The sequence below is a fragment of the Pelobates fuscus genome, chromosome 2, assembly GCF_036172605.1.
Source record: "Pelobates fuscus isolate aPelFus1 chromosome 2, aPelFus1.pri, whole genome shotgun sequence".
Classification (NCBI taxonomy): Eukaryota; Metazoa; Chordata; class Amphibia; order Anura; family Pelobatidae; genus Pelobates; species Pelobates fuscus.
The window spans coordinates 417,893,258-417,918,107 of NC_086318.1; the positions used below are offsets into that span (position 1 = coordinate 417,893,258).

Sequence of the window (24,850 nt, forward strand, 5' to 3'; positions counted from 1 at the left end):
ATATATTAAAAATGTTAACAGAAATAAACAAGGAGACATATAAAAATAATTCTCTGTAGTTCCTAAAAAGATGCTGTGCACTTTTCAGAAATATACAATAAACTGGGAATTGTGGAGAATGGGCACGGAAAATATATTTTTTTGTCCAAATAAGACTAGTTGTAAAATATTTGTGTGTTGAAAAAAATCTAAAGACCATATGTGTGAATGGAAATGTTTGCAACTTTCAGAGTTGTAACTCTGCGTTGCCCTCCACTGGTTTGTAAAGCAGTAGCCCACTGATTTTTGTTTACATTACTGATTATATGCCTTTAGATATATATGCAGACATTCTCAAAAAATAAAAATATAAACTGAAATTTCCTTGACATACTAGTTAATCATGATGTAAAAATGATCTCCCCATATTTGTCATCATGATATGGTGCAACCAGTGATGTCGGGGGTATTATGATGGTTATTAAGAAAGTCACAAATGTCCTGCAACTGACTGCAGTTCAAGAATGTGTAAATGTGTGAAGTGAAACAAGAGTGTCTAATGGTGGGCAATGTCCTCTGGTGACGAAGTGACGGAGCATCCGGCCTTGTTGGGTGGTGTTTCTGGAAAAGGGGCTGGAGTAGTGTAGCTAAAATCAAAAGCATTACAACCTAGTCTGTCAATATAGTGGCTAGACAGCCAACAATACTGATGCAACAGGTCCCATGATAGTTAGCATTGAAATTTGGTGTTACAAGTTTTAGAATCAACTCACTATCAAAGACAAACAGAACTCACCTTCCTGTTTAATGGAAGAGAGTAGCCAAGAGGACAGCATCCAGCCGATAATAGTTACTGGGAAGTAAAAGGCCGTTTACATTTGTTGATTATGGTAAGAACTTTGTTTCCTTATTGATAATCATCTAGCCACATACATGTTAACCCGTGTGCTAGATCTTTGTCATGTTTTGCGAATGGAAATGGTGCTGAAAGGGTTAAAGATGTCCAATCTAGATTATACAAGCAACGGAACCAAGCCAGGATAGTGAGCTTAAGACTTGTTCAGGTAGGAAAAAATTGGTTTGGCTGAATCAATGTGTAGATAAATAAATATTTTTTAGAGGTAATTTGAAATTTATTCATGTGATGGTTCGGCTCAGACAATTTTCATCCATGCCAATGAGTCAGGAAAGAAAAAGGGTGCAAAAATTGGTGCACTGCAAGATACATACATAATGTAAATATAGGTGCATTGTCCCACCATTTGTTTCACAGATAAAGTGAGAATTCATAACTAATAAAAGGGGGGAAAGGATTGCCGAAAATAGTGGGACAAATCCCATTTCATTTGAAGCCATATGTACAAGTCTAGCTTGCTTGTTCTAATTATCGATAACTGTAAATCTTGTGTATATTATATTGAGACCACTGAGTAGCTACATGCACAGCACATTGAGATCACAGAGCAACCTCATGTTCATTATATTGAGACCACTAAGTATCTTTGTTTACATCACATTGAGACCATTAGCAGCCTCGTGTACATAATATTAAAACCACTGAGCAGCTTCGTGTACCAGTATGTTGAGACCACTGACGAGTCTTGTGTGATACATTGAGACCATGAGCAGCCTCCTGTACAATATATTGAGATCAAGACCCAAGCCCCCTCTGGTGACTTGTCTGCTTTCATGGTAGCCCTTGGGGGAAGAAATGGAAGTACCTCAAAGTTTTATTCTTGCTCTGCCATCTTCCAATCATTAACACCCAGCTGGTGGAAGCCCCAACGTTCTGCTCTTGTAAATTTGGGTTCATTCAATAGGTTGTCTTCTACCAAATACCTAAGGTTTCCTACCAAAGCTCTATGTGCACTGGACTATATTTTAAAATCACAAAAAGTAAAAAAAAATAATGCTAGCATGTTTTCATTTAGGTTATATATACCGTACTAAAAAGTGATTTATTTATTTTGTTTTTTTGTTAGGGCAGTGGAGTGTTCCTTTAAATCTTAAATAAAATGTAATTATAGCATTGCTTTTTGAAAGAAATTGAGAAAAATGGTTTAGCATGATCAGGGATTGTGTAAAAAGGCTGAGATGGATAAAGTACAGCTGAGACCCTGTGATAACCTAAAGCAAAATTCTGTTCAATCTTGCATACTTTGTTTAGTTACTTTACAATTAAACGTATTGGTTCTGACATTACAGCTTACACAACGAAAATAAATGAAGCTTTCTAAAGAGATTGGTCTTTTAAAGGCCAAAATATATGACTACAATGAGTCACCTCTACAAAGCACTCAGCAGGGATGATAATAAATATATGCTAATATTTTTAATTGGGAAAAGGTGTTGGAAATTTAGTTTTGCATCACGAGATGTTGGGAATGAAGGAGTTAATGGTGCATTTTTCTAATCAAACATGTTATTGTCTTAAAGGACCACTATAGGCACCCAGGCCACTTCAGGTCAATGAAGTGGTCTGGGTGCCAGGTCCATCTAGGGTTAACCCTGCAGCTGTAACCATAGCAGTTTCAGAAAAACTGCTATGTTTACCTTAGGGTTAATCCAGCCTCTAGTGGCTGTCTCATTTACAGCCGCTAGAGGCGCTTCTCACAGTGAGAAGACACTGACGTCCATAAGAAAGCATTGAGTAATGCTTTCCTATGGAATGATTGAATGCGTGTCGGCTCTTGCCGGGCATGCGCATTAAGTGCTGACGTCGGCAGGGGAGGAGATTTCCCCAGCGCCGAGGGAGCCCGGCCCTGGAGTAAGGTAAGTGATTAACCCCTTACTCCCCCTTCAGCCCAGCGGGAGTGGGACCCTGAGGGTGGGGGGGACCTAAAGACCCTATAGTGCCAGGAAAACGAGTTTGTTTTCCTGGCACTATAGTGGTCCTTTATACATGTAAAGTAGAGCATTATGACCATCAACATTACAATACCGGGCACCCTAACAAATATTTATGTTTTGGTAATAAGAAGACAAAATTGGCAACCAATAAACAAAGTAATATTTGCACTGTAATTATCACGGTCAGTTTCAAACAAAGTGTATGTAGAGCAATGTAACAGTGTAATTGGGATAAAGTGAAGGTACTCATAAAGAATAGCAGCCAGTACACTGAAAGATTATACGAAAAGATCTTTGTGGCTTAAATCTTGGCATTGTAGCCCACGAGTAAAAGAATTTGAAAATCTTCCATTCTTATTCTGCATTATCTTAGTGGTGTATTTTAACCCCGCTGTATAATGGCAACATATTACTAAGAGATAGTATTATTGTTAAAAAGGAAGAGGAGGCAGCCGTTTGATTTAGCAAATTAGAAATAAGATTGGAAAAGGCAGCAATCGGCCTCCAAATGGCTAATTTTGGCTCATTTCTATGCATTGTGGTTTTTATTGAATTCATCGTTAATGGAATTTCGACATTTAGGGTCTTATTTTTAGCAGATACTTTAATTTATATTTGGAATGCCTTTAATGAACGCCAGAACAGCAAGCGTGAAAGGAAAAACCACTATATATGAGTTGGTATTGAAGGAGTTAATATGGTTAAATGGAAGAATTGGCTATTCAAGACGTTATTGGGAGGTCACAGTCACCTTCCCTGATTGAGTGACTTCATGCTCTTAAAACCTGTAGGAGCTCTTAGGACGTTTTGGACCACCGTCCAATCAAATTGACATTCTATGACAGAACCTAGAGATAGCAATAAACAGCAACACGCCAAGTACATCACCAGCTTCCGTTTAGTTTTAGTCATTGTCTTTTGACTAAAAAGCCATTTTAGTTTTAGTCGTATTTTAGTCATCTGAATTGTCTGAGTTTTAGTCTAGTTTCAGTCGAATAAATCTCTAGTAGATTTTAGTCTACAGTAATAAAATCTAATGGATTTAGTTAAAGCCTCTGTCTGTCTCTTTTGCCCCTTCCCCAGCCCCTCTGTGTCTCTTTCTGTCCTCCCAACCCCTATAGATGTCTCTCTCCCAAGCCCTGGTCTGTCTCTTTTGCCCCTTCAACAGTCCCTCTGCGCAGTTAATTTAAATTTTGTTTTAGTCATAATTCAGACATTTTAGTTTTAGTCATATTTTAGTCATCTGAATTGTTTTAGTTCTAGTCTAGTTTTAGACGACTAAATCTAAGAAATTTTAGTTGACTAAATCTAAAAAATTTTAGTCGACAAAATGAACACTGAACTACATCTATGCTTTTTAAAACGCCCACCGTTATGAACAAGGCTTTATTCATCTTCTTTTTAATTGAATTAAACACTTCTGTAATATGGAAGATTATCCTTATGCTAACTTTGTACATTTTACTTGACAATTACAACAACTTAAATCTCCATAAACACTAATGTAAATATCGCGGTACAGTCGATAAATTGGCGATGCAACTTAAAGGTTCCGATTGTTATACACAAGGAACAAGTTATTTTGCCCATATGCAGACAGTAATATCTGTGATATTTTCTGATGCAATATTCCCCTCCTTTAAAAAAAAAATAATGACCTTATAAAATACAACTCACAAATTAGAGGTCCCTTTCATAAATATAAATGATATAAACAAGCAGTTTCATTTTTTTAGACAAGTGCATCTTATAAGACTGAGACGCTAGCATTCGGATACACCACGTATGTTCTGACCGTGTTACTGTTAGAAGTACATATTATACTACAGCCTGGACATCAAGCATCACTACAGACCAGGAAACATCTGCCCTACGTATTGGAACATATCAAGTCCTCTCAGTGGAAAATGTTTGCATTACAAAGTCAAAGAAAACTGTTTTAACATTTCCACTTACTATCTGAGCTTTATGAATATATTCCAAATATCTGCATGGTATAATGACTGCTAAATTGATTAATGTGTAAGAAAACAAACATCTGTCAATCAATATTTCCATGTTAAATAATAGACTATGATAGTTCTAAAGTTAGCTGTTGTCGCCCTCCAGTGGTAGAAACGTATAATGACATGATGGCAAGACATGAATCGATGAGTGCATATTGTTTTACAATCAGCATAAATTTAGAATGTTTCTGTTTATAATCAATGCAATATTTTTACTAAGTTGCATGTATAACAGCTTACATTTTCAAAGACGATGGTCACGTTTAGTGCGGAATGTCTGCTATGGTTACGTAAAGACAAAACACCAAAAAGCAGGAAAACTCAGATTTTTTTTAAAGTGATATCACTTTTTTAAAGTGCTTGTTTATTGTTGATAGATTTGAAATTTAAAGTGGACCTTTCAAATTTCCACTTGTAAATAGTTTTTTGTTTGTTTGGTTTTGTAAATAGTTTGTTAATAGTTTGTCATTTTGAAATAAAAATGTTTATTTTTCAAGTTTCTATTTTTAAATAAGTTAAGTAACAGTGTAAACAGCACTCCGGCTGGCTCCGTCAAGGTCCTTACTTCAAGTTGTACTTTAGCATTTGTTTGAAAAACAAACATAAAATACATTCCAGACTGAGAGAAAGCTGAATGACGCAATGAAATAAAACGAGATCACAATTCTAACCTTCTATCCCAACGTATACATTATACAAATAGATGCTTTTCAGCTTTTTATTCCATTGTGTAAATAACAGAGAAGGGGCAGTTCCCCTTTAAAGAAAACAAAAAAAATATGCAAGTCGTGTAAGTCATGGAATCTTCAGTCAGGAATTTCTTATTTTTTAGTTCATCCTCCATTCTCTATAGTTCATGGGAACTACAACTCCCATGATGCTTTGCATGCTTTAGAATGACAAAGCATCATGGGAGTTATAGTTTTAAAACGTCTGGGGATCTACTTTTTGGGCAACCATGCTCTATTGAGTACATTGTACATAGACTCCCTGTGGCTGTCCAATCACAGACTTCGCAATGCAGCTCAATGAGAAGTCTTTTCAAGGCAGGTGCTCTAAGCAAATGCTGCCTCTTGAGTTTTGCTCCACTGAGCTAACCAAACCAGGAAATAACATTTCTGGATGAATGATTGACAGCCAGGGGTGTAACAGGGTTAATTAAAATCTATTGAAATCTGCACTTTTTGCAAAATGAAAGAAAGAGGAGCAGCTTCACAGATAAAGCTTTTCAGGAAGCTAAAGTGTTTAGTGGTCTGGAGTGCCCCTTTAATGATTATGCTGATTAGGCACTGAGACAATTTAGGGGTGGCGAAAGATAGCCCCCAGCTATTACAACTCCCATGAGACATTGCCAGCCATAAAGAAATCTAAATGTAAAATAAGCCAAAGCTCTAAGACACCTGGGGTTTACCTTTGGCCATGCATGGCACAATAACATCAGGTTCAGGTGAAACTGGACTCCGTGTTTAGTACATCTTATGAGAAATGTACAAGAGTAAAATGCAATCTGTGGAAGCCTAAATCTTTTTATTATTTGTGCTTTGCTCTGTTAAATCTCAGGTCTCCTTAATAGCCTATTGCTGATATACATCACTCAAGGCGTGATAGCCAAGGTGGAGATTTAAAGGGCCCTTTTTTTTCCAATGCTGTTAAACTGCAGAAGCTGCCTATAACTTGAGTCACTTTTGAATGTAATGTACGGTAATTGTGAAAATAGAGATTTTGCAGAGGTGAATTATGGGAGTTTAACTCTTACATGTCTGCCAATATGCTGAATTGCCTATAAGCTCATACATTGACTAACTTTGTGCACTGCGTTCCCATAATGCCGTGCAGTACATCTGGCACACGTTGTAGGTACCACCATGAATGCAATGACCATGTGTTGCTGTTGACATGCACCATGCCAAATGTAAGCCAAGGCATTCTGGGAATGTTCTACGTACAGCTCAGACAGATGCATGCACTTTCTGTGTGCGGATGGTCCATTAGATCCTGGTGTCAAGACGGTGCCTGGATGGTTCGTTAGTCTTAATGGAACTGGCTGATTAGACAAAAATTTACATAATTCCATCACTGTTTAATAACGAATACACAAGTGATGGGCAGTGTACAATTAATTAATTATAAAATGTGAAGTGTTTTAATAAACAGAAATATCTGGTGTTATTTATAAAGCAGTAGGATCTCACTGATTATGAAAATTAAACTGATATTATTGTCAGGATACAGTGTATTGAGTGTTTATATGGGTTCTCACCTAGAAAATCTCCCACTACATTAATGGTTGAGGATGTTAGGAGTTGCAGTCTGCCAGTAGCCATGGGATTACCATAGCCCTGCACTAGCCCAATACATCCTCTATATATTCCGGATACTAATCTTCTTTATAGATCAATCCCTCAGTATTAATGATACACCTTTCTTACGGCGTTCAGAAAAGAGAAAACAATTCTTGTACAGTATACATTCAACTTTTGAGACAGCCTGGACTGAGGCATATCGGACGACAGGCATCCGCTAATCATAGGCATGCTGTCTATAGTCTGCAATGTCTATTCATTGGCTGTCCTCCTGTATATAATTACTGGGATTTTTAAAAAATAGTTTTTATGTATACCTTCTCATTATTAAAAATGCTTCTTCTTTTCATTTTCTAACTCGCTTTATGTATGTCCAGCTTGTCTTGTTGCAGCTACTAGTTTGTGAGTTCACCTCTTGTGCAACGCTGCGGAATATGTTGGCGCTTTATAAATAATAATAATACTAATAATACTATGTATCCTTTTTTTTTACTTTGCATTTCATACTACATTGTATTGATGGACCATGCCCTTTGGCTGAGCAGAGTTCACATGCATTTCTAGTGCCAAAGGTATCTGTTACTGCAATCATTTTTAATCGTTCAGTATTATTTTTTTCACCACAATTATAAATTGCTTTTTGTGCCTCTTTTTTTTTTTACTCACTGGGCTGCTTACAAACTTCTCATGGCTTCGGAATAAAATCATACCAGTTGTCTTAGTGTTTACATATTTTCAGAGTTATATGTCAGCAGGGGTCAAGTCCTGGGTAAAAAAATGCAGGAACTCACCCAAGATCCACTCCCCGCCCCCTTCCCCCCCACCCCAAAATAATGATATGCTTGTATGCAGGGGCTGAGTAAGGGCACGGGGCTGAGGAGGGGGACAAGAGCTGAGGAAGAGGGACAGGAGCTTGGGGGGGGGGAGGCATGGGCTGAGGAAGGGGACATGGGCTGAGGTAAGGGATAGGGGCTGAGGAAAGGGATAGGGGCTGAGGAAAGGGACAGGAACTGAGGAAAGGGACAGGAACTGAGGAAAGGGACAGGAACTGAGGAAAGGGACAGGAACTGAGGAAAGGGACAGGAACTGAGGAAAGGGACAGGAACTGAGGGGCTGAGGAAGGGGACAGGGGCAGACGAAGGGGGCAGGGGCTGACGAAGGGGACAGGGGCTGACGAAGTGGGACAGGGGCTGACGAAGTGGGACAGGGGCTGACGAAGGGGGACAGGGGCTGAGGAAGGGGGACAGGGGCTGAGGAAGGGGGACAGGGGCTGAGGAAGGGGGGCAGGGGCTGAGGAAGGGAGACGGGCTGAGGAAGGGGGACAGGGGCTGAGGAAGGGGGACAGGGACTGCGGAAAGGGACAGGGACTGCGGAAAGGGACAGGGACTGCGGAAAGGGACAGGGGCTGAGGAAGAGGGGCAGGGGCTGAGGAAGAGGGGCAGGGGCTGAGGAAGAGGGGCATGGACTGAGGAAGGGGGACAGGGGCTGATGCTCGTATGCAGGGGCTGAGTAAGAGCACTGGGCTGAGTAAGGTGGACAGGGGCTGAGGAGGGGGACAGGGACTGAGGAGGAACACAGGGACTGAGGAGGGAGACAGGGACTGAGGAGGGAGACAGGGACTGAGGAGGGAGACAGGGACTGAGGAGGGAGACAGGGACTGAGGAGGGAGACAGGGACTGAGGAGGGAGACAGGGACTGAGGAGGGAGACAGGGACTGAGGAGGGAGACAGGGACTGAGGAGGATTACAGGGACTGAGGAGGGAGACAGGGACTGAGGAGGGGGACAGGGACTGAGGAGGGGGACAGGGACTGAGGAGGGGGACAGGGACTGAGGAAAGGGACAGGGACTGAGGAAAGGGACAGGGACTGAGGAAAGGGACAGGGACTGAGGAAGGGGGACAGGGCCTGAGGAAGGGGGACAGGGCCTGAGGAAGGGGGACAGGGACTGAGGAAAGGGACAGGGACTGAGGAAAGGGACAGGGACTGAGGAGGGGGCAGGAACTGAGGAAAGGGAACAGGGCCTTAAATAGGGGGACAGGGACTCAGGAAAGGGACAGGCCTGAGGATGGGGGCAGGGACTGAGGAGGGGGACAGGGACTGAGTAAGGGGATAGGGCTTGAGGAGGGGGGCAGGGACTGGGGAAAGGGACTAAGGAGGGAGACAGGGACTGAGGAGGGAGACAGGGGCTGGGAAAAGAGACTAAGGAGGGGGGCAGGAACTGAGGAGGGGGACAGGGCCTTAAATAGGGGGACAGGGACTGAGGAGGGGGACAGGGACTGAGTAAGGGGATAGGGCTTGAGGAGGGGGGCAGGGACTGGGGAAAGGGACTAAGGAGGGAGACAGGGACTGAGGAGGGGGGACAGGGCCTTAAATAGGGGGACCTGCAGGACTAGTAATGGGAACGGCGTTCCTGCTGTGGAAAAAGTGCAGGAACGCCGTTCCCACGCGTTCCTGCAGGACTCGAGCCCTGTATGTCAGGCTAAAAACTAAACTTACTCAAAAGCAGATAAATATATGTTCCTATGATTCATTTATTAAATGCTTATTGCTCAAGGCCAAGCCCGTAGCACAATGCACAATACACATGTCTCATTATTCTGGCATAAATACTATTACACTTTGTTTCTCTCATTTTGCCAAAAATCTGTAGCATTTATTTAGTCATTTTTATTCTACTTATGAAGATAAATGGTCGATATGGAACAGAAAATGTTATACCAAAGTGTGTCCTAAAGTCTGCATTGGTTTTCAGCCTAGGAAGATACTAATAAATATTATAGATCTGCAGTTAAAATACGATAAAAGGATGGTGGTTAGCATGCAGATCAGAACATATTAGCTTTGATAATTAGAAGAGTATTAATTTACTTCAGTATGCGACATCTAATTTCTGTTATAATGAGGCTTCATCGGAGGAAATCGGGTGGTGTAGTCTTGAAAGGTGGTCCTTGATACAAAGAGGACGCGAGGCTAGAGAAATTCAGCCAATTACAATGCAGAGCTGGGCAAACTGTAAGACACAGGGTCATAGATATATGTTCTGCTAAGGTCTCAGTTCTCTTTAGACATGTGCATGAGGAACGCTATACGATTGCTCTACATATCGATTAATATTCATTTTTAGTAAACAGTTCCGTGTTGCTGTGACACATTTTATTATCTATCACATAGTCATCAATGGTTTGAGGGAATAGGGGGACATTATGGCAGATCTTCTAGTTTGATGGGAATCTAGGGGTCCAGTTCCTTTGATTTCATTTTGTTGTGTTTCTCCTGCAGCTGGTGGGAAAATTTGTTTCTTCGTTTAATTTGCTAATTGTTGTGGATTTCATTCAAGCCAGTCTACCTAACTTCCTTCAAGCTAATCGAATGTGACCTGATGCAGTTCAGATAATTTAGTGATTTGTAGATTTTTATATAATTGGCCACCTTCACATTCCATCTCACGCAGTGAACCACTAAGAATCCATGAATTTTTTTTTTCTTTTTTCCAGGTGAAGCAGAAATCGAAAGTGAAGAAGAGGATGACGATGATGATGATGACTGTAAGAAATCTTCAATGGATGAAGTAAGGCGTGTTTGTACAATAAATGGATTTTCCACTGCAAGGGGCACCAAATGATTTTCTACAGAATGCTGTAAAAAAGAGTATATATATATATATATATATATATATATATATATATATATATATATATATATATATATATATATATATATATAACAATTGAAAATTATTTTGTAGTTTAGTTTTAAGGCTACATGTGACATAGGGTTGTACAATGTTTTGTGCATCCACAGAAGAAAACACATAGTCAGGGTAAGCCAACATCATGAACAAATGAATTACCTGTAAAACCCATAATTTACTTAAATAGCCACTCTTCCTACCATTAATCCTATCAGGGTTGGTCACCTCCTTCTGAAAAAGCAGGGTCTTTCTTGCCAAAACAGCCAAATTGTGAATAAACATTCAGGTTATTTTCTAATTTTGTCTGTACTGGACAAAATGTAATATATACTTTTGAATTTCTTAAAATTCACACTATAGTGTCCCATTTCTTTCATCACCAGCAAGCCTTTGTGAACCTTTCTTCATCCACTCAACTCAGCTTAGAATTACATGAGCACAATTGTTAATATGCTTTAAACATCTATTCCACGTCCTGACAAACACTCCATAGGGTTCCCTTTCTGGGTGTCATGAGATTTTAAGGTGAAATTATCTCTAGTGTTTAAATTGTATCTCCTGTACTATAGATAGGGCAGTATTGTGTCAATTAAAATTGAATTTTAGGTTGCGTGACAAATTTCTCTGTCCGTTCAAGATATCTGAAAGTAGGTCTATGACCATCCAAAGACTGAAGTGCATTAAATATGTTAAAGTCAATGCATTTTGTTTTCTCCACGCAAAATAAAAATGTGTCACCTTCTAGGAATTACGCCAAAAGACATGGTAGTTTATGGGATAACTTCCAGCACAGAAAGGACCCTGTGTTATTGGCAGCAGTAGATGATAAAACAGCTTTCATTAGTCACGATGATTAATTGTTGACTATTTTGCTATCTCACTCTTTATCAAAAAGCTACCACAATGCACAAGGGAATAAAATACATACACCAGAAAACCCACCAAAAAAAATAGAAATCGGCCGGTCAGATTGTCTCAGGCTGAACCTTGTGAGATTTGGTCTTGGTGGTGAAAGTAGGTGGTCAATGTGAAGTGATTAGTTTGTTCCTCCCCTCTCCAGGTATAGATGTAGATGTGTGATCTGCACAATGTAGATGGTTAAAGTAGTGCAACTGTCTGATAGGCAGGATTCAGCTCAAAACTATGTATCAGGCTGGTTTTGGTGGCAAGAAAACAAAACAAGGATTAGGAATCATAGGGGGTCAGTGCATCATTACATGTAGCACGTAGGGTAGGAATTCATTTATTTTGAACATGGTACAGAAAGATCTTATCTGGCTGGATGATCCTATGATGTGAGTGGAGGGGTATCTGGAATTATTTAGAATTAGAATTGGGAGCTGGAATTCTGGAATTCTGACTGGTATTTAATTTACACATGGATATGAGATCCTGGTTCTTTTTTTTTTTTTTATTCTTTATTTTTGTGGTGCAAAGATTAACACATTTTCTTGTAATGCCCCAACAGCAGTAACAAGATTTGCAAGATACACATATTAACAGATTCGAGGCATATGCGATCACTGCACGCATTTTTGTTAGGTAGTAATTTTACAGGCTAGTCGATTATGTCTGTGTTAGAGAGAAAACAAATTAGGTATTCAACATGAGCTGGAGATAGCGTTGGTAGCATGCTTCTTCTGATTATGTACATTTTAACATATATAATCAAGCTTAACGTTACAGGTACATGAGTAATCTATTTAAGACTTATATCCTGGCTTAACTGTACATTTCCAAAAGGAAAGCTGTTTGTAAATTACGCTGATATTACAGAGCACAGAGTATTCAGGCTAGTTTTGGTACCGGCTACTTTTTATAGCGGCATTCGTGGCTTTTCTTTAGTGTGAGCTGGTCTAGTACACTTGTAACAGGCTAGTCAGTTAGCTTGTAAGTGGGGTGTGTATGTAAGGTTAACGTGTTCTAAAGTGCACTATCTATGTAAGCCTGGTTGAGTATCGTTGCTTTTTCGGTTAATCCCTAGGTTGCCCCTGTGTAGAGTACTATGCACCTTGCCTCTTGTCAGCAGCTAAGAAGAAGTCTAAGGCTCTTTTGGCCCTCGATATGAAACGAAAAGAGAAAACGTCAAAAATAACTTAAGGTTGTAACATAAATGTGCATCTTGGTGTAGAAGGACATAATAGAGCATCTCAATACCTATTGCGGGATGGAGACCCATGTCCTTGAGGCATGTAGGTGATGTGCTGATGGTGGAATGAATTCACATTGTTATATCTAATCAGTCTGCCCTAAGTTAGGTCAGATGATATGTAACCATCATAGTGACCAGTATGCGGAAGGTAAGGGCAATGGGGTCGACCGTGAAAACCTAATTATGGCTTATGGGTGGTCATAGTTGGGTACATGCGGTTATCAAGTAACTAAAACAATTAGAACTATAAGTGGGTACAATTTGCTAAGTGAGGCATAATTAATACCATGCAATATAAAGAACAAAAACATAACAATAATTGGGTCTATGATTAGGGTAGCACACCATGGGTGCAGTACTGCTCAGTCCAGGTGTCTCTGTTCCTTGTGTGCCAACCCTGGATAAAGCTCTGGGGTGGTGATTGTGTTGAAGTTGGCTTTCAGTGGTCGTGAGTGCTGGATTGAGCTTTTAGAATTCAACCTCCATATGCGTGCTGGTTGTTGGGACCGGCAGTCCATGCGGTCACCCGTCTCCGTTCAAGTGGTGATGGTAGCGTAAGAGTCCGGAGTTAGGCCTTGTGGGACAAACGGGACAGTCCTGGTTGGGTCCCATCGATGTTGCGGGGAGGATTGGCTCTGCTGGCCTGGTGGTTTGAGGGAGTCCATGGTTAGGCCTAGGGAGTACAGGAGTGGCGCAGCGTCACTTAAGTCTCGTATGTGATGTAATTCAGGTCCCTGTTGGACCGCGAGGGTGTGAGACGGCCGCCAGCGGTAGCTGAGGCCTTTTTGGCGGAGGATGGTGGTGAGTGGCTGGAGGGACCGTCTCCAGGATAGGGTGTTACTGGAGAGGTCTGCGTAGAAATGCAGATCCTTGCCCTCATGTTGTGGAGGCGTCTTACCCCGCAGGGCGTCCAATATCGCCATCTTGTCGGAGCTGTTCTGGAATTCAATTATGGTGTCCCTGGTTGATCCAGTGGGCGCCTTTGGTGACTTGGGGACCCGGAAAATGCGCTCTGGGCGGATGTGCTCAGCCTGTGCCGGTGGCAGTATCCTTGCGAGCAGGCGTTTGATGGTTTGTGGTAGGTCCGCATCTGCGGCGCCCTCTGGGAGCCCCCTGAGTTTCAGGTTATTATGCTGCCTGGCATCCTCATTCTCGCCCATGCGGTGATCGTGAGAGCGTAGCCGCAGCTGCAGCTCCTGCACGGTACGTTTGAGTTCCCTTATGTCCTCAGTGTGCGTTTCGGTTCGGTTCTCTATGGTGGTTAGGCGGTTTGTCACCCCCTTTAGATCTCCCCTCAGTGCAGTGATCTCCTTGTGGAAGTCCTTGTGGTGGTCAGTTAGCATTTGCTGAAGGATCGCCACTGTCACTGGCATGGAGTCTTGTGGGGCGTTAGTCGGTGGTGAGGGACGTCCTGTAGTGTGGGTCGGTAGGTATTCCTCACCTGAGAGGTCATCAGAAAAGTCAGAACAGCCTCCGTGGAGTGCCGCCATGTTGGCTTCATTTGTGCCTCGGGCTGGCAGTGTTCTGTAATGGTTATGATCTTTGCAGTGTTCCAAGGCCAATATTTCCCCAGTTCAGCTATATTTACAGTTCTGCTTTTAAAACTTCTAGTTCTCCTACTCAATCTTTGCAACTCTCAGTTTAGTAAATTAAATCATAAATACATGGTAAATATTGTATTGCATGGGAACATGCACAGAACTATTTCTATGTATTAATTAATATAATTTTTATATAAATAATTCATCCAGAGTCACAATTAGAACAGAAAAAATACACAAGAGTTGGCAAAATAAATTAACTGTGGAATTTAGTAACTATAATAGAGAACATTTGAAATTTGAATTGTAATGAGAGGCAATATTGGAAAAAGTATTTTTAAATATTTTACAAATGTTATAAAATAAAAATTGCTAATATTTAATTCCAAGCTGGCACATGAAATTTTGGATTGGAACTGGTATGTCTGGGAACATTCTAGTTCCCAGGTGTCAAAGTCCATTGGTTTCTTGAGAGTATAATTCTCATAAATTATCTTATAGCATGAGGTCACATGATTACTCACATAGCTTGATAATGTATTGCTTTCTAGACCAGCGTTTCCCAAACCAGTCCTCAAGACCCACCAAAAGTCCTGGTTTTGTTACTATCTCTATTGGAATAAAACAGGGAAATACATAAATCCTGGACTGTTTGTGGGCCATGAGGACTGGTTCTAGACTGTAACTTCTATAACTCTTATAACACTTTGCCAGCATACTTCTAGTGAAGAGTCCATTTTTTTCTTTAATTAATAGTGATGCAACCTCCAGGATTTGTTAGAAGAGGTTCTACGTGAGATATGTTATGATGGGGTGATAGAAGGTATTTTCACAAAATCAATTTTGGATTGGCTAGATCTAAAACTAGAATGGTAATGGGAACTAGAATGGCCCCATTTTGGACACTTATTCTGTTTTCTTGATTTTAATTTTTGATTTCCTGGTGTGTCCAGATGTGGATGAACCTCAGCCATCACTGCGCATCATTAGATGCTTTCACGCTGTGCTGAGGACACTAGGACCAAGAATGGTCAATCCTGAGTGGAGACTGTCAATCAGCCTGGTATCATTCACACAAAGCTGGTTCACCTGGTGTTAAGTCTGCCCACCCCTTGCACAATTTCGTAGCTCACTGTGTTGGGAAGTATTGTGTAAGGAGCAGCATTCCAATTAGCATTTTAGTTAAAAACTACAAAATAACTGCTTTGCATTAAAGAGTTTTGGCCGACCATCCAACTGTCACAATTTAGGGTTCTTGTTCCATCATCCTGATTTAATTCGCTGATATAACGCATTCGGGACACCAAGGAACTGTCCCCTGGTGTCACGACTAGTAATGTGGTCCAGCACGCAGAAACTATGTAAACATATACATACGTAAGAAAAGGAAAATAACAGGATAGAGCGTAAACCGGACCTTAGAATGGCCGGACTAATACGCTAGAGACAGAGAATGGTCAAAGGGAAAGCCGAGGTCAAGGAAGCCAGAAAATACTCAATACCGATAAGACAAGCCAAGTCAGGGAAACCAGAGATCAGAATAACCAGGGAAACGCCAAGGATCAGGATACCAGGAAATCAGAAACACGAGAATAGCACTTTCAGGGAACCAGGAAACTGAAACCACGACATGGCAAAGTACTGGGGTGAATTAGGGGTTTAAATACCCCTCTCTAAGCTATGATTGGTCAGAGGGCGACCTCTGACCCCAGAACGTGCGTGTGCGTTGACGTCGTGACGTCACGCACACGTTAGTATAATTCTCGGGGGCGGGGCTATCCATAGACGCGACCACGTGGTCGGCGCCATATTGGATTCGGGCGTGATGCCCGGAAGAACTACGTGCGCGGTTCCCGGCTTGCCGACGAGCAGGTAAGCTCGTGTAGTCGGTGCGGTCGTGCCGGTCGGGCACGGCCGTGAGGCTCAGCGGGCCGGTGACCGCAACACCTGGTAGCACAGTGCATAATTAGACTCACAAGCTTTGCATGGCTGGCACTAGAATCATGCAGTGATTTCTGTATGGTCCTGTATATAGGGGGCTTGACGCCAGGCTGACAGACACACCCCTTCAGTGGTGGGCCTATGTAAATTCCACAACATTGCAACCTTACGGTGAGCTTTTATAAGCAAGTGAAATATCTGTCATTGAAATGGTTCACATAGCCAGAAATTGGCTATTAAGGGTTACTTTCTAAGGTGTAAATTGTCAAGAATTCAAAGGGAATTCTACATCAAAACAGCCAAGTTGAAACATAGCTTATTTGGTAAATTTTCGAAATTTGCATATTGTGGCCTCAAATGTAACTGTCATTTTGAATTCCCACGGAAATCCCAAGAATTCACGCTTTAGCAAATAAAATAAATTATATGTGTGCATTGAAAAAAGTCCCACGTATCAGCTTGTCTCAAATGTTTCTATAGACTTTTTGATATATTGTATTGTATCGACATTGATTTGTATTTTTATCTATTAACTGTACTAACTATACAGAGATTTGTATATGCCATTGCTATCTGAAAGAACACATGGAAATAAATGAAACACTTGTAATTATTGATCCCTATGCTATCTCATTGCAGGGCACTGCTGGGAATGAGGCCAGTGCCACAGAAGAAATGTCCAATTTGGTTAACTACATTCAACCAGTGAAGTTTGAGTCATTCGAGGCATCGAAAAGTGAGTGATGGGTGCAAACAATGTCAGAATACTGGAGAACTAAATAGATGGCCTGCGGGTTGTGGTGGGAATATCTGGAAGGGGCTAATGTGCTAGTCAGTTGTAAGAGTAGCACCTCATAAACAGAGTGATTTATGGGCCACAGTGGCAGTGCTAAAAATGATAAGAATTTGCTGGTCAGTGACCAAAGCTACCATTAAATCATAAATTCCAGTCCATATTTCCATAAATATAGATTTTTGTTGTGTAAGGTTTTTATTATGTCTTGTTTTTCGTTTTGTTTTTGTATAAAACAGAAACAAAGAAGTAAAGGGCTTCGCAGGTCCACAAATTCAGTTAGCAAAATCCAATACTTGTTGCACATTGCTTAGTATACAGGTTCAAAAGGAAAACGGTAATAGGCATTATTATTATTATTATTATGGGTCCCCTCACTGTATAGAAACCATATTTGAGAGAGGTTGGAAGCAAGTGTCAGCTAGCATATGTTAAAGCATCCCTGTAATTCAACCACTCTTATGGGCATATTTTGAATTCCTAGTGTGTATCATAGAAGTGTCCAGTCCATATTTCATATTGAACACAATCATGTCTTGCACAACCCTAAATATCTTGCTTTGATTTATTTTTTTAGACTTTTTGGGAACATCTCCATGCTTTGATTTTGAATCTCACCTTGTCCCTCTGTCAATCCTTACATTGGTTTCCTGTACCCTATAGAAGTCAATTCGAAATAATAAACCTGACCTGTACAGCTTTAAACAACTCTACCATCCACTATATGGCTTCACTAATTAGTGGGTCCCCGCTCTGCTAGTGATCTTCTTCTGTCCACTGCTTCTAGCCCACACTTGTAGAACTTCTCGTGGGTGGCTCCTTTTCTTTGGAACAGCCTGCCTATCCCCATCATACTCTCCCCAAGACTTCAATCTTTTAAGAAATCCCTCAAAACCCATCTCTACAGAAAAGCTTATGGCCTCCCAAAGTAACTTCTATCTTACAAACCTGTCTCTTGCTCTCTTCTAAACGGCCACACTCCACTCTCACCTTCCAGTTCTGCTGCTTCCCCACCTTGTCAATTGGTTACTATCCCCCACTCTGCAATTTCTATTGTGTTTTTATACCCCACCTCCTCTAGACTGCTGTTTGAGAAGGATTCTCATCAACCAATTTTATAATTGTCTCATTTATTGTTACATTTCCCCCTTTGTATATGCAAAGCACTGCGGAAGAAGTTGGCGCTTTATAAATGCCAATAATAATAATAATAATAATGATTTTATTCTTAGCCAGTTGAGAATTATTCCTGTAAACATGTCAAATTTGGCCACTATATTTTCAGATGTTATGGGTTGGAACTCTTGGACATAAAGCAAGAATTTCTTAGAAGATTTTTTAGACATTATGTATTCAAGTTTGTAATCCTTGATGAACTCATGTAAATCAAAGAAACTTACTTCAATTTTGCTTAACTTATACGTGAACCAAACAAATAACAAGTGACATCATAGTATTGAGGGCCTCTCACGTACCCTTCAATATAAAAATAAATCAGATCATCGATGAAACATGCATAGAAAATAGTTTGCTGATTACAGACAGTATCTAATGATTCCTGGATACACATGTATTTTGCATAATGCAGGGATCGCATCACAGAATACTATCTAGTGAATATTTAAATTTGAACATTTATAAATTTAAGGTGCAATTAGCCAAACTGGGAAAAGTCTCTAAGTCACCAATGCTTTCAGTTCAGCTAAATTTGAAATTTACTTTGAATTCTAATTTTAATAAAAACTCTGTATATATTCTCAAGTAGGAAAAAGTTTGATCCAAATGTTGTCAAGTATTGGTTACATCATTTTTCATTGCTTTGGGGGGTTTTGTTGTTGTTTTTTTTTTTTTTTTTTGTTTTTTTTTTTGAGAATTATATATCATTAAGGAAATACCATCCAATATCTTTTTAACCAGAGATCCCAAGCCCTTCGCCGATTACTTTAGAAACAACTACATCCCTGGCCAGTCAACAGATGTTAAAATAAAAACATAAATATAAACATGCATACCGATGTGCTGTCATGTGAGTGCTGTCACTTGCTGCTCACTGTGAGACTGTGATTTCAAAAAAGAGAGCAAAACAATCTCACACTTGTAGTACACCAGGGGATTAACGTACATGTCACCATGCCTGTCACAACCTTGTAGACCCCGGGTATGTCATCCAACTTGCTTGCATTATAAAAATGTGCTTTCTACCTTGTCATATATGTTAACACCATTTCATTGTTTCGCTCAAATTGTCATACCATTGTTACCGTGTGATTCTGTTAACTTGCTAAACCAAGCACGCATAAATAAAGAATTAAAAAAAAAAAAAAAAAAGAGAGCAAAATATGAAGAGGGTTATTCACTAAACTCAGAATTGAAAGGATTTCAAAGTGAATTTTAAATTTAAGGCCAAGTGGGAACTTGAAGCATGCTGATAGAGATTATGTCCAGTGCAAATATTGTTTTTTAATTAAATGTGAATTTCTGACAATTCGGACTTCAGTAAAAAAACACTGCAAGTGACATGTGAGCGAGAGTGATAAGAATGTAGCCATATCCTCAATGGAGACACAATAGGCTTCAGGCTGTTAATATGATCATTCTAACTTGTCATTACAGATAGCTATTCTCCCAAGTGTCCCTATTTAGGAGGAACCATCCCTATTATCAGCCCAAATCCCTCTGTCCCTCTCTTCTATTCTAATGTCCTTCTTTTCTAGGAGCTCCGTATTGTTAGTGTGTCTGAGTGTATAACAGAGCTCCACAGCAACAATACTCCCAGTAATGTGTCTGAGTGTATAACAGAGCTCCACAGCAACAATACTCCCAGTAATGTGTCTGAGTGTATAACAGAGCTCCACAGTAATAATACTCTCAGTAATGTGTCTGAGTCTATAACAGAGCTCCACCGCAATAATACTCCCAGTAATGTGTCTGAGTGTATACCAGAGCTCCACAGCAACAATACTCCCAGTAATGTGTCTGAGTGTATAACAGAGCTCCACAGTAATAATACTCTCAGTAATGTGTCTGAGTCTATAACAGAGCTCCACAGCAATAATACTCCCAGTAATGTGTCTGAGTGTATAACAGAGCTCCACAGCAATAATACTCCCAGTAATGTGTCTGAGTGTATAACAGAGCTCCACAGCAATAATACTCCCAGTAATGTGTCTGAGTGTATAACAGAGCCCCACAGAAATAATACTCCCAGTAATGTGTCTGAGTGTATAACGGAGCTCCACAGTAATAATACTCCCAGTAATGTGTCTGAGTGTATAACAGAGCGCCACAGCAATAATACTACCAGTAATGTGTCTGAGTGTATACCAGAGCTCCACAGCGATAATACTCCCAGTAATGTGTCTGAGTGTATAGCAGAGCTCCACAGCAATAATACTCCCAGTAATGTGTCTGAGTGTATAACAGAGCCCCACAGCAATAATACTCCCAGTAATGTGTCTGAGTGTATAACAGAGCTCCACAGCAATAATACTCCCAGTAATGTGTCTGAGTGTATAACAGAGCCCCACAGAAATAATACTCCCAGTAATGTGTCTGAGTGTATAACAGAGCTCCACAGTAATAATACTCCCAGTAATGTGTCTGAGTGTATAACAGAGCTCCACAGCAATAATACTCCCAGTAATGTGTCAGAGTGTATACCAGAGCTCCACAGCGATAATACTCCCAGTAATGTGTCTGCGTGTATAACAGAGCTCCACAGCAATAATACTCCCAGTAATGTGTCTGAGTGTATAACAAAGCTCCACAGTAATAATACTCCCAGTAATGTGTCTGAGTGTATAACAGAGCTCCACAGTAATAATACTCCCAGTAATGTGTCTGAGTGTATAACAGAGCTCTACGGCGATAATACTCCCAGTAATGTGCCTGAGTGTATAACAGAGCTCCACAGCAATAATACTCCCAGTAATGTGTCTGAGTGTATAACAGAGCTCTACGGCGATAATACTCCCAGTAATGTGCCTGAGTGTATAACAGAGCTCCACAGCAATAATACTCCCAGTAATGTGTCTGAGTGTATAACAGAGCTCCACAGCAATAATACTCCAAGTATGTGTCTGAGAGTATAACAGAGCTCCACAGTAATAATACTCCCAGTAATGCGTCTGAGTGTATAACAGAGCTCCACAGCAATAATACTCCCAGTAATGTGTCTGAGTGTATAACAGAGCTCCACAGTAATAATAATCCCAGTAATGTGTCTGAGTGTATAACAGAGCTCCACAGTAATAATATTCCCAGTAATGTGACTGAGTGTGTAACAGAGCTCCACAGCAATCATACTCCCAGTAATGTGTCTGGGTGTATAACAGAGCTCCACAGTAATAATACCCACAGTGATAATGGGTCTGAGTGTATAACAGAGCTCCACGGCGATAATACTCCCAGTAATGTGCCTGCGTGTAAAACAGAGCTCCACAGTAATAATACTCCCAGTAATGTGTCTGAGTGTATAACAGAGCCCCACAGCAATAATACTCCCAGTAATGTGTCAGAGTGTATAACAGAGCTCCACAGTAATAATATTCCCAGTAATGTGACTGAGTGTGTAACAGAGCTCCACAGTAATAATACTCCCAGTAATGTGAATGAGTGTGTAACAGAGCTCCACAGCAATCATACTCCCAGTAATGTGTCTGGGTGTATAACAGAGCTCCACAGTAATAATACCCCCAGTGATAATGGGTCTGAGTGTATAACAGAGCTCCACGGCGATAATACTCCCAGTAATGTGCCTGCGTGTAAAACAGAGCTCCACAGTAATAATACTCCCAGTAATGTGTCTGAGTGTATAACAGAGCTCCACAGCAATAATACTCCCAGTAATGTGTCTGAGTGTATAACAGGGATCCACAGTAATAATACTCCCAGTAATGTGTCTGAGTGTATAACAGAGCTCCACAGCAATAATACTCCCAGTAATGTGTCTGAGTGTATAACAGAGCTCCACAGCAATAATACTCCCAGTAATGTGTCAGAGTGTATACCAGAGCTCCACAGTAATAATACTCCCAGTAATGTGTCTGAGTGTATAACAGAGCTCTACAGTAATAATACTCCCAGTAATGTGTCTGAGTGTATAACAGAGCTCGACAGCAATAATACTCCCAGTAATGTGTCTGAGTGTATAGCAGAGCCCCACAGTAATAATACTCCCAGTAATGTGTCTGAGTGTATAACAGAGCTCCACAGTAATAATACTCCCAGTAATGTGTCTGAGTGTATAACAGAGCTCCACAGCAATAATACTCCCAGTAATGTGCCTGAGTGTATAACAGAGCTCCACAGCAATAATACTCCCAGTAATGTGTCTGAGTGTATAACAGAGCTCCACAGCAATAATACTCCCAGTAATGTGTCTGAGTGTATAACAGAGCTCCACAGCAATAATACTCCCAGTAATGTGTCTGAGTGTATAACAGAGCTCGACAGCAATAATACTCCCAGTAATGTGTCTGAGTGTATAGCAGAGCCCCACAGCAATAATACTCCCAGTAATGTGCCTGAGTGTATAACAGAGCTCCACAGTAATAATACTCCCAGTAATGTGTCTGAGTGTATAACAGAGCTCCACAGCAATAATACTCCCAGTGATGTGTCTGAGTCTATAACAGAGTTCCACAGTAATAATACCCCAGTAATGTGTCTGAGTGTATAACAGAGCTCCCTAGCAATAATACTCCCAGTAATGTGTCTGAGTGTATAACAGAGCTCCACAGCAATAATACTCCCAGTAATGTGTCTGAGTGTATAACAGATATCCACAGCAATAAAACTCCCAGTGATGTGTCTGATTGTATAACAGAGCTCCACAGCAATAATACTTCCAGTAATGTATCTGACTGTATAACAGAGCTCCACAGCAATACTACTCCCAGTAATGTGTCTGAGTGTATAACAGGGCTCCACAGCAATTATACTCCCAGTAATGTGTCTGAGTGTGTAACAGAGCTCCACAGCAATAATACTTCCAGTAATGTGTCTGAGTGTATAACAGAGCTCCACAGCAATAATACTCCCAGTAATGTGTCTGAGTGTATAACAGAGCTCGACAGCAATAATACTCCCAGTAATGTGCCTGAGTGTATAACAGAGCTCCACCGCAATAATACTCCCAGTAATGTGTCTGAGTGTATAACAGAGCTCCACAGTAATAATACTCTCAGTAATGTGTCTGAGTGTATAACAGAGCTCCACAGCAATAATACTCCCAGTAATGTGTCTGAGTGTATAACAGAGCTCGACAGCAATAATACTCCCAGTAATGTGTCTGAGTGTATAGCAGAGCCCCACAGCAATAATACTCCCAGTAATGTGTCTGAGTGTATAACAGAGCTCCACAGTAATAATACTCCCAGTAATGTGTCTGAGTGTATAACAGAGCTCCACAGCAATAATACTCCCAGTAATGTGGCTGAGTGTATAACAGAGTTCCACAGTAATAATACTCCCAGTGATGTGTCTGAGTGTATAACAGAGTTCCACAGTAATAATACCCCAGTAATGTGTCTGAGTGTATAACAGAGCTCCCTAGCAATAATACTCCCAGTAATGTGTCTGAGTGTATAACAGAGCTCCACAGCAATAATACTTCCAGTAATGTGTCTGAGTGTATAACAGAGCTCCACAGCAATAATACTCCCAGTAATGTGTCTGAGTGTATAACAGATATCCACAGCAATAAAACTCCCAGTGATGTGTCTGAGTGTATAACAGAGCTCCACAGCAATAATACTTCCAGTAATGTATCTGACTGTATAACAGAGCTCCACAGCAATACTACTCCCAGTAATGTGTCTGAGTGTATAACAGAGCTCCACAGCAATTATACTCCCAGTAATGTGTCTGAGTGTGTAACAGAGCTCCACAGCAATAATACTCCCAGTAATGTGTCTGAGTGTATAACAGAGCTCCACAGCAATAATACTCCCAGTAATGTGTCTGCGTGTATAACAGAGCTCCACCGCAATACTACTCCCAGTAATGTGTCTGAGTGTATAACAGGGCTCCACAGCAATAATACTCCCAGTAATGTGTCTGAGTGTATAACAGAGCTCCACAGCAATAATACTCCCAGTAATGTGTCTGAGTGTATAACAGAGCTCCACAGCAATAATGCTCCCAGTAATGTGTCTGAGTGTATAACATAACTCCACAGCAATAATACTCCCAGTAATGCGTCTGAGTGTATAACAGAGCTCACAGCAATAATACTCCCAGTAATGTGTCTGTGTATCACAGAGCTCCACAGCAATAATACTCCCAGTAATGTGTCTGAGTGTGTAACAGAGCTCCACAGCAATAATACTCCCAGTAATGTGTCTGAGTGTATAACATAACTCCACAGCAATAATACTCCCAGTAATGTGTCTGAGTGTATAACAGAGCTCCACAGTAATAATACTCCCAGTAATGCATCTGAGTGTATAACAGAGCTCCACAGCAATAATACTCCCAGTAATGTGTCTGAGTGTATAACAGAGCTCCACAGCAATACTACTCCCAGTAATGTGTCTGAGTGTATAACAGGGCTCCACAGCAATAATACTCCCAGTAATGTGTCTGAGTGTAT

At 40.7% G+C, this 24,850-nt stretch overlaps 1 protein-coding gene across 2 annotated transcripts in view; it reads left to right on the forward strand.

Moving 5' to 3' along the window:
* PLCB1 (phospholipase C beta 1) overlaps window positions 1-24,850 on the forward strand; it is a 739,173-nt gene that overhangs the window by 537,852 nt on the left and 176,471 nt on the right. For both annotated transcript variants that reach the window (XM_063444005.1, XM_063444006.1), the window contains exons 15-16: window positions 10,633-10,706; window positions 17,103-17,199. In XM_063444005.1, the coding sequence (XP_063300075.1) occupies window positions 10,633-10,706; window positions 17,103-17,199 (171 nt within the window). The remainder of the gene's footprint in view (window positions 1-10,632; window positions 10,707-17,102; window positions 17,200-24,850) is intronic.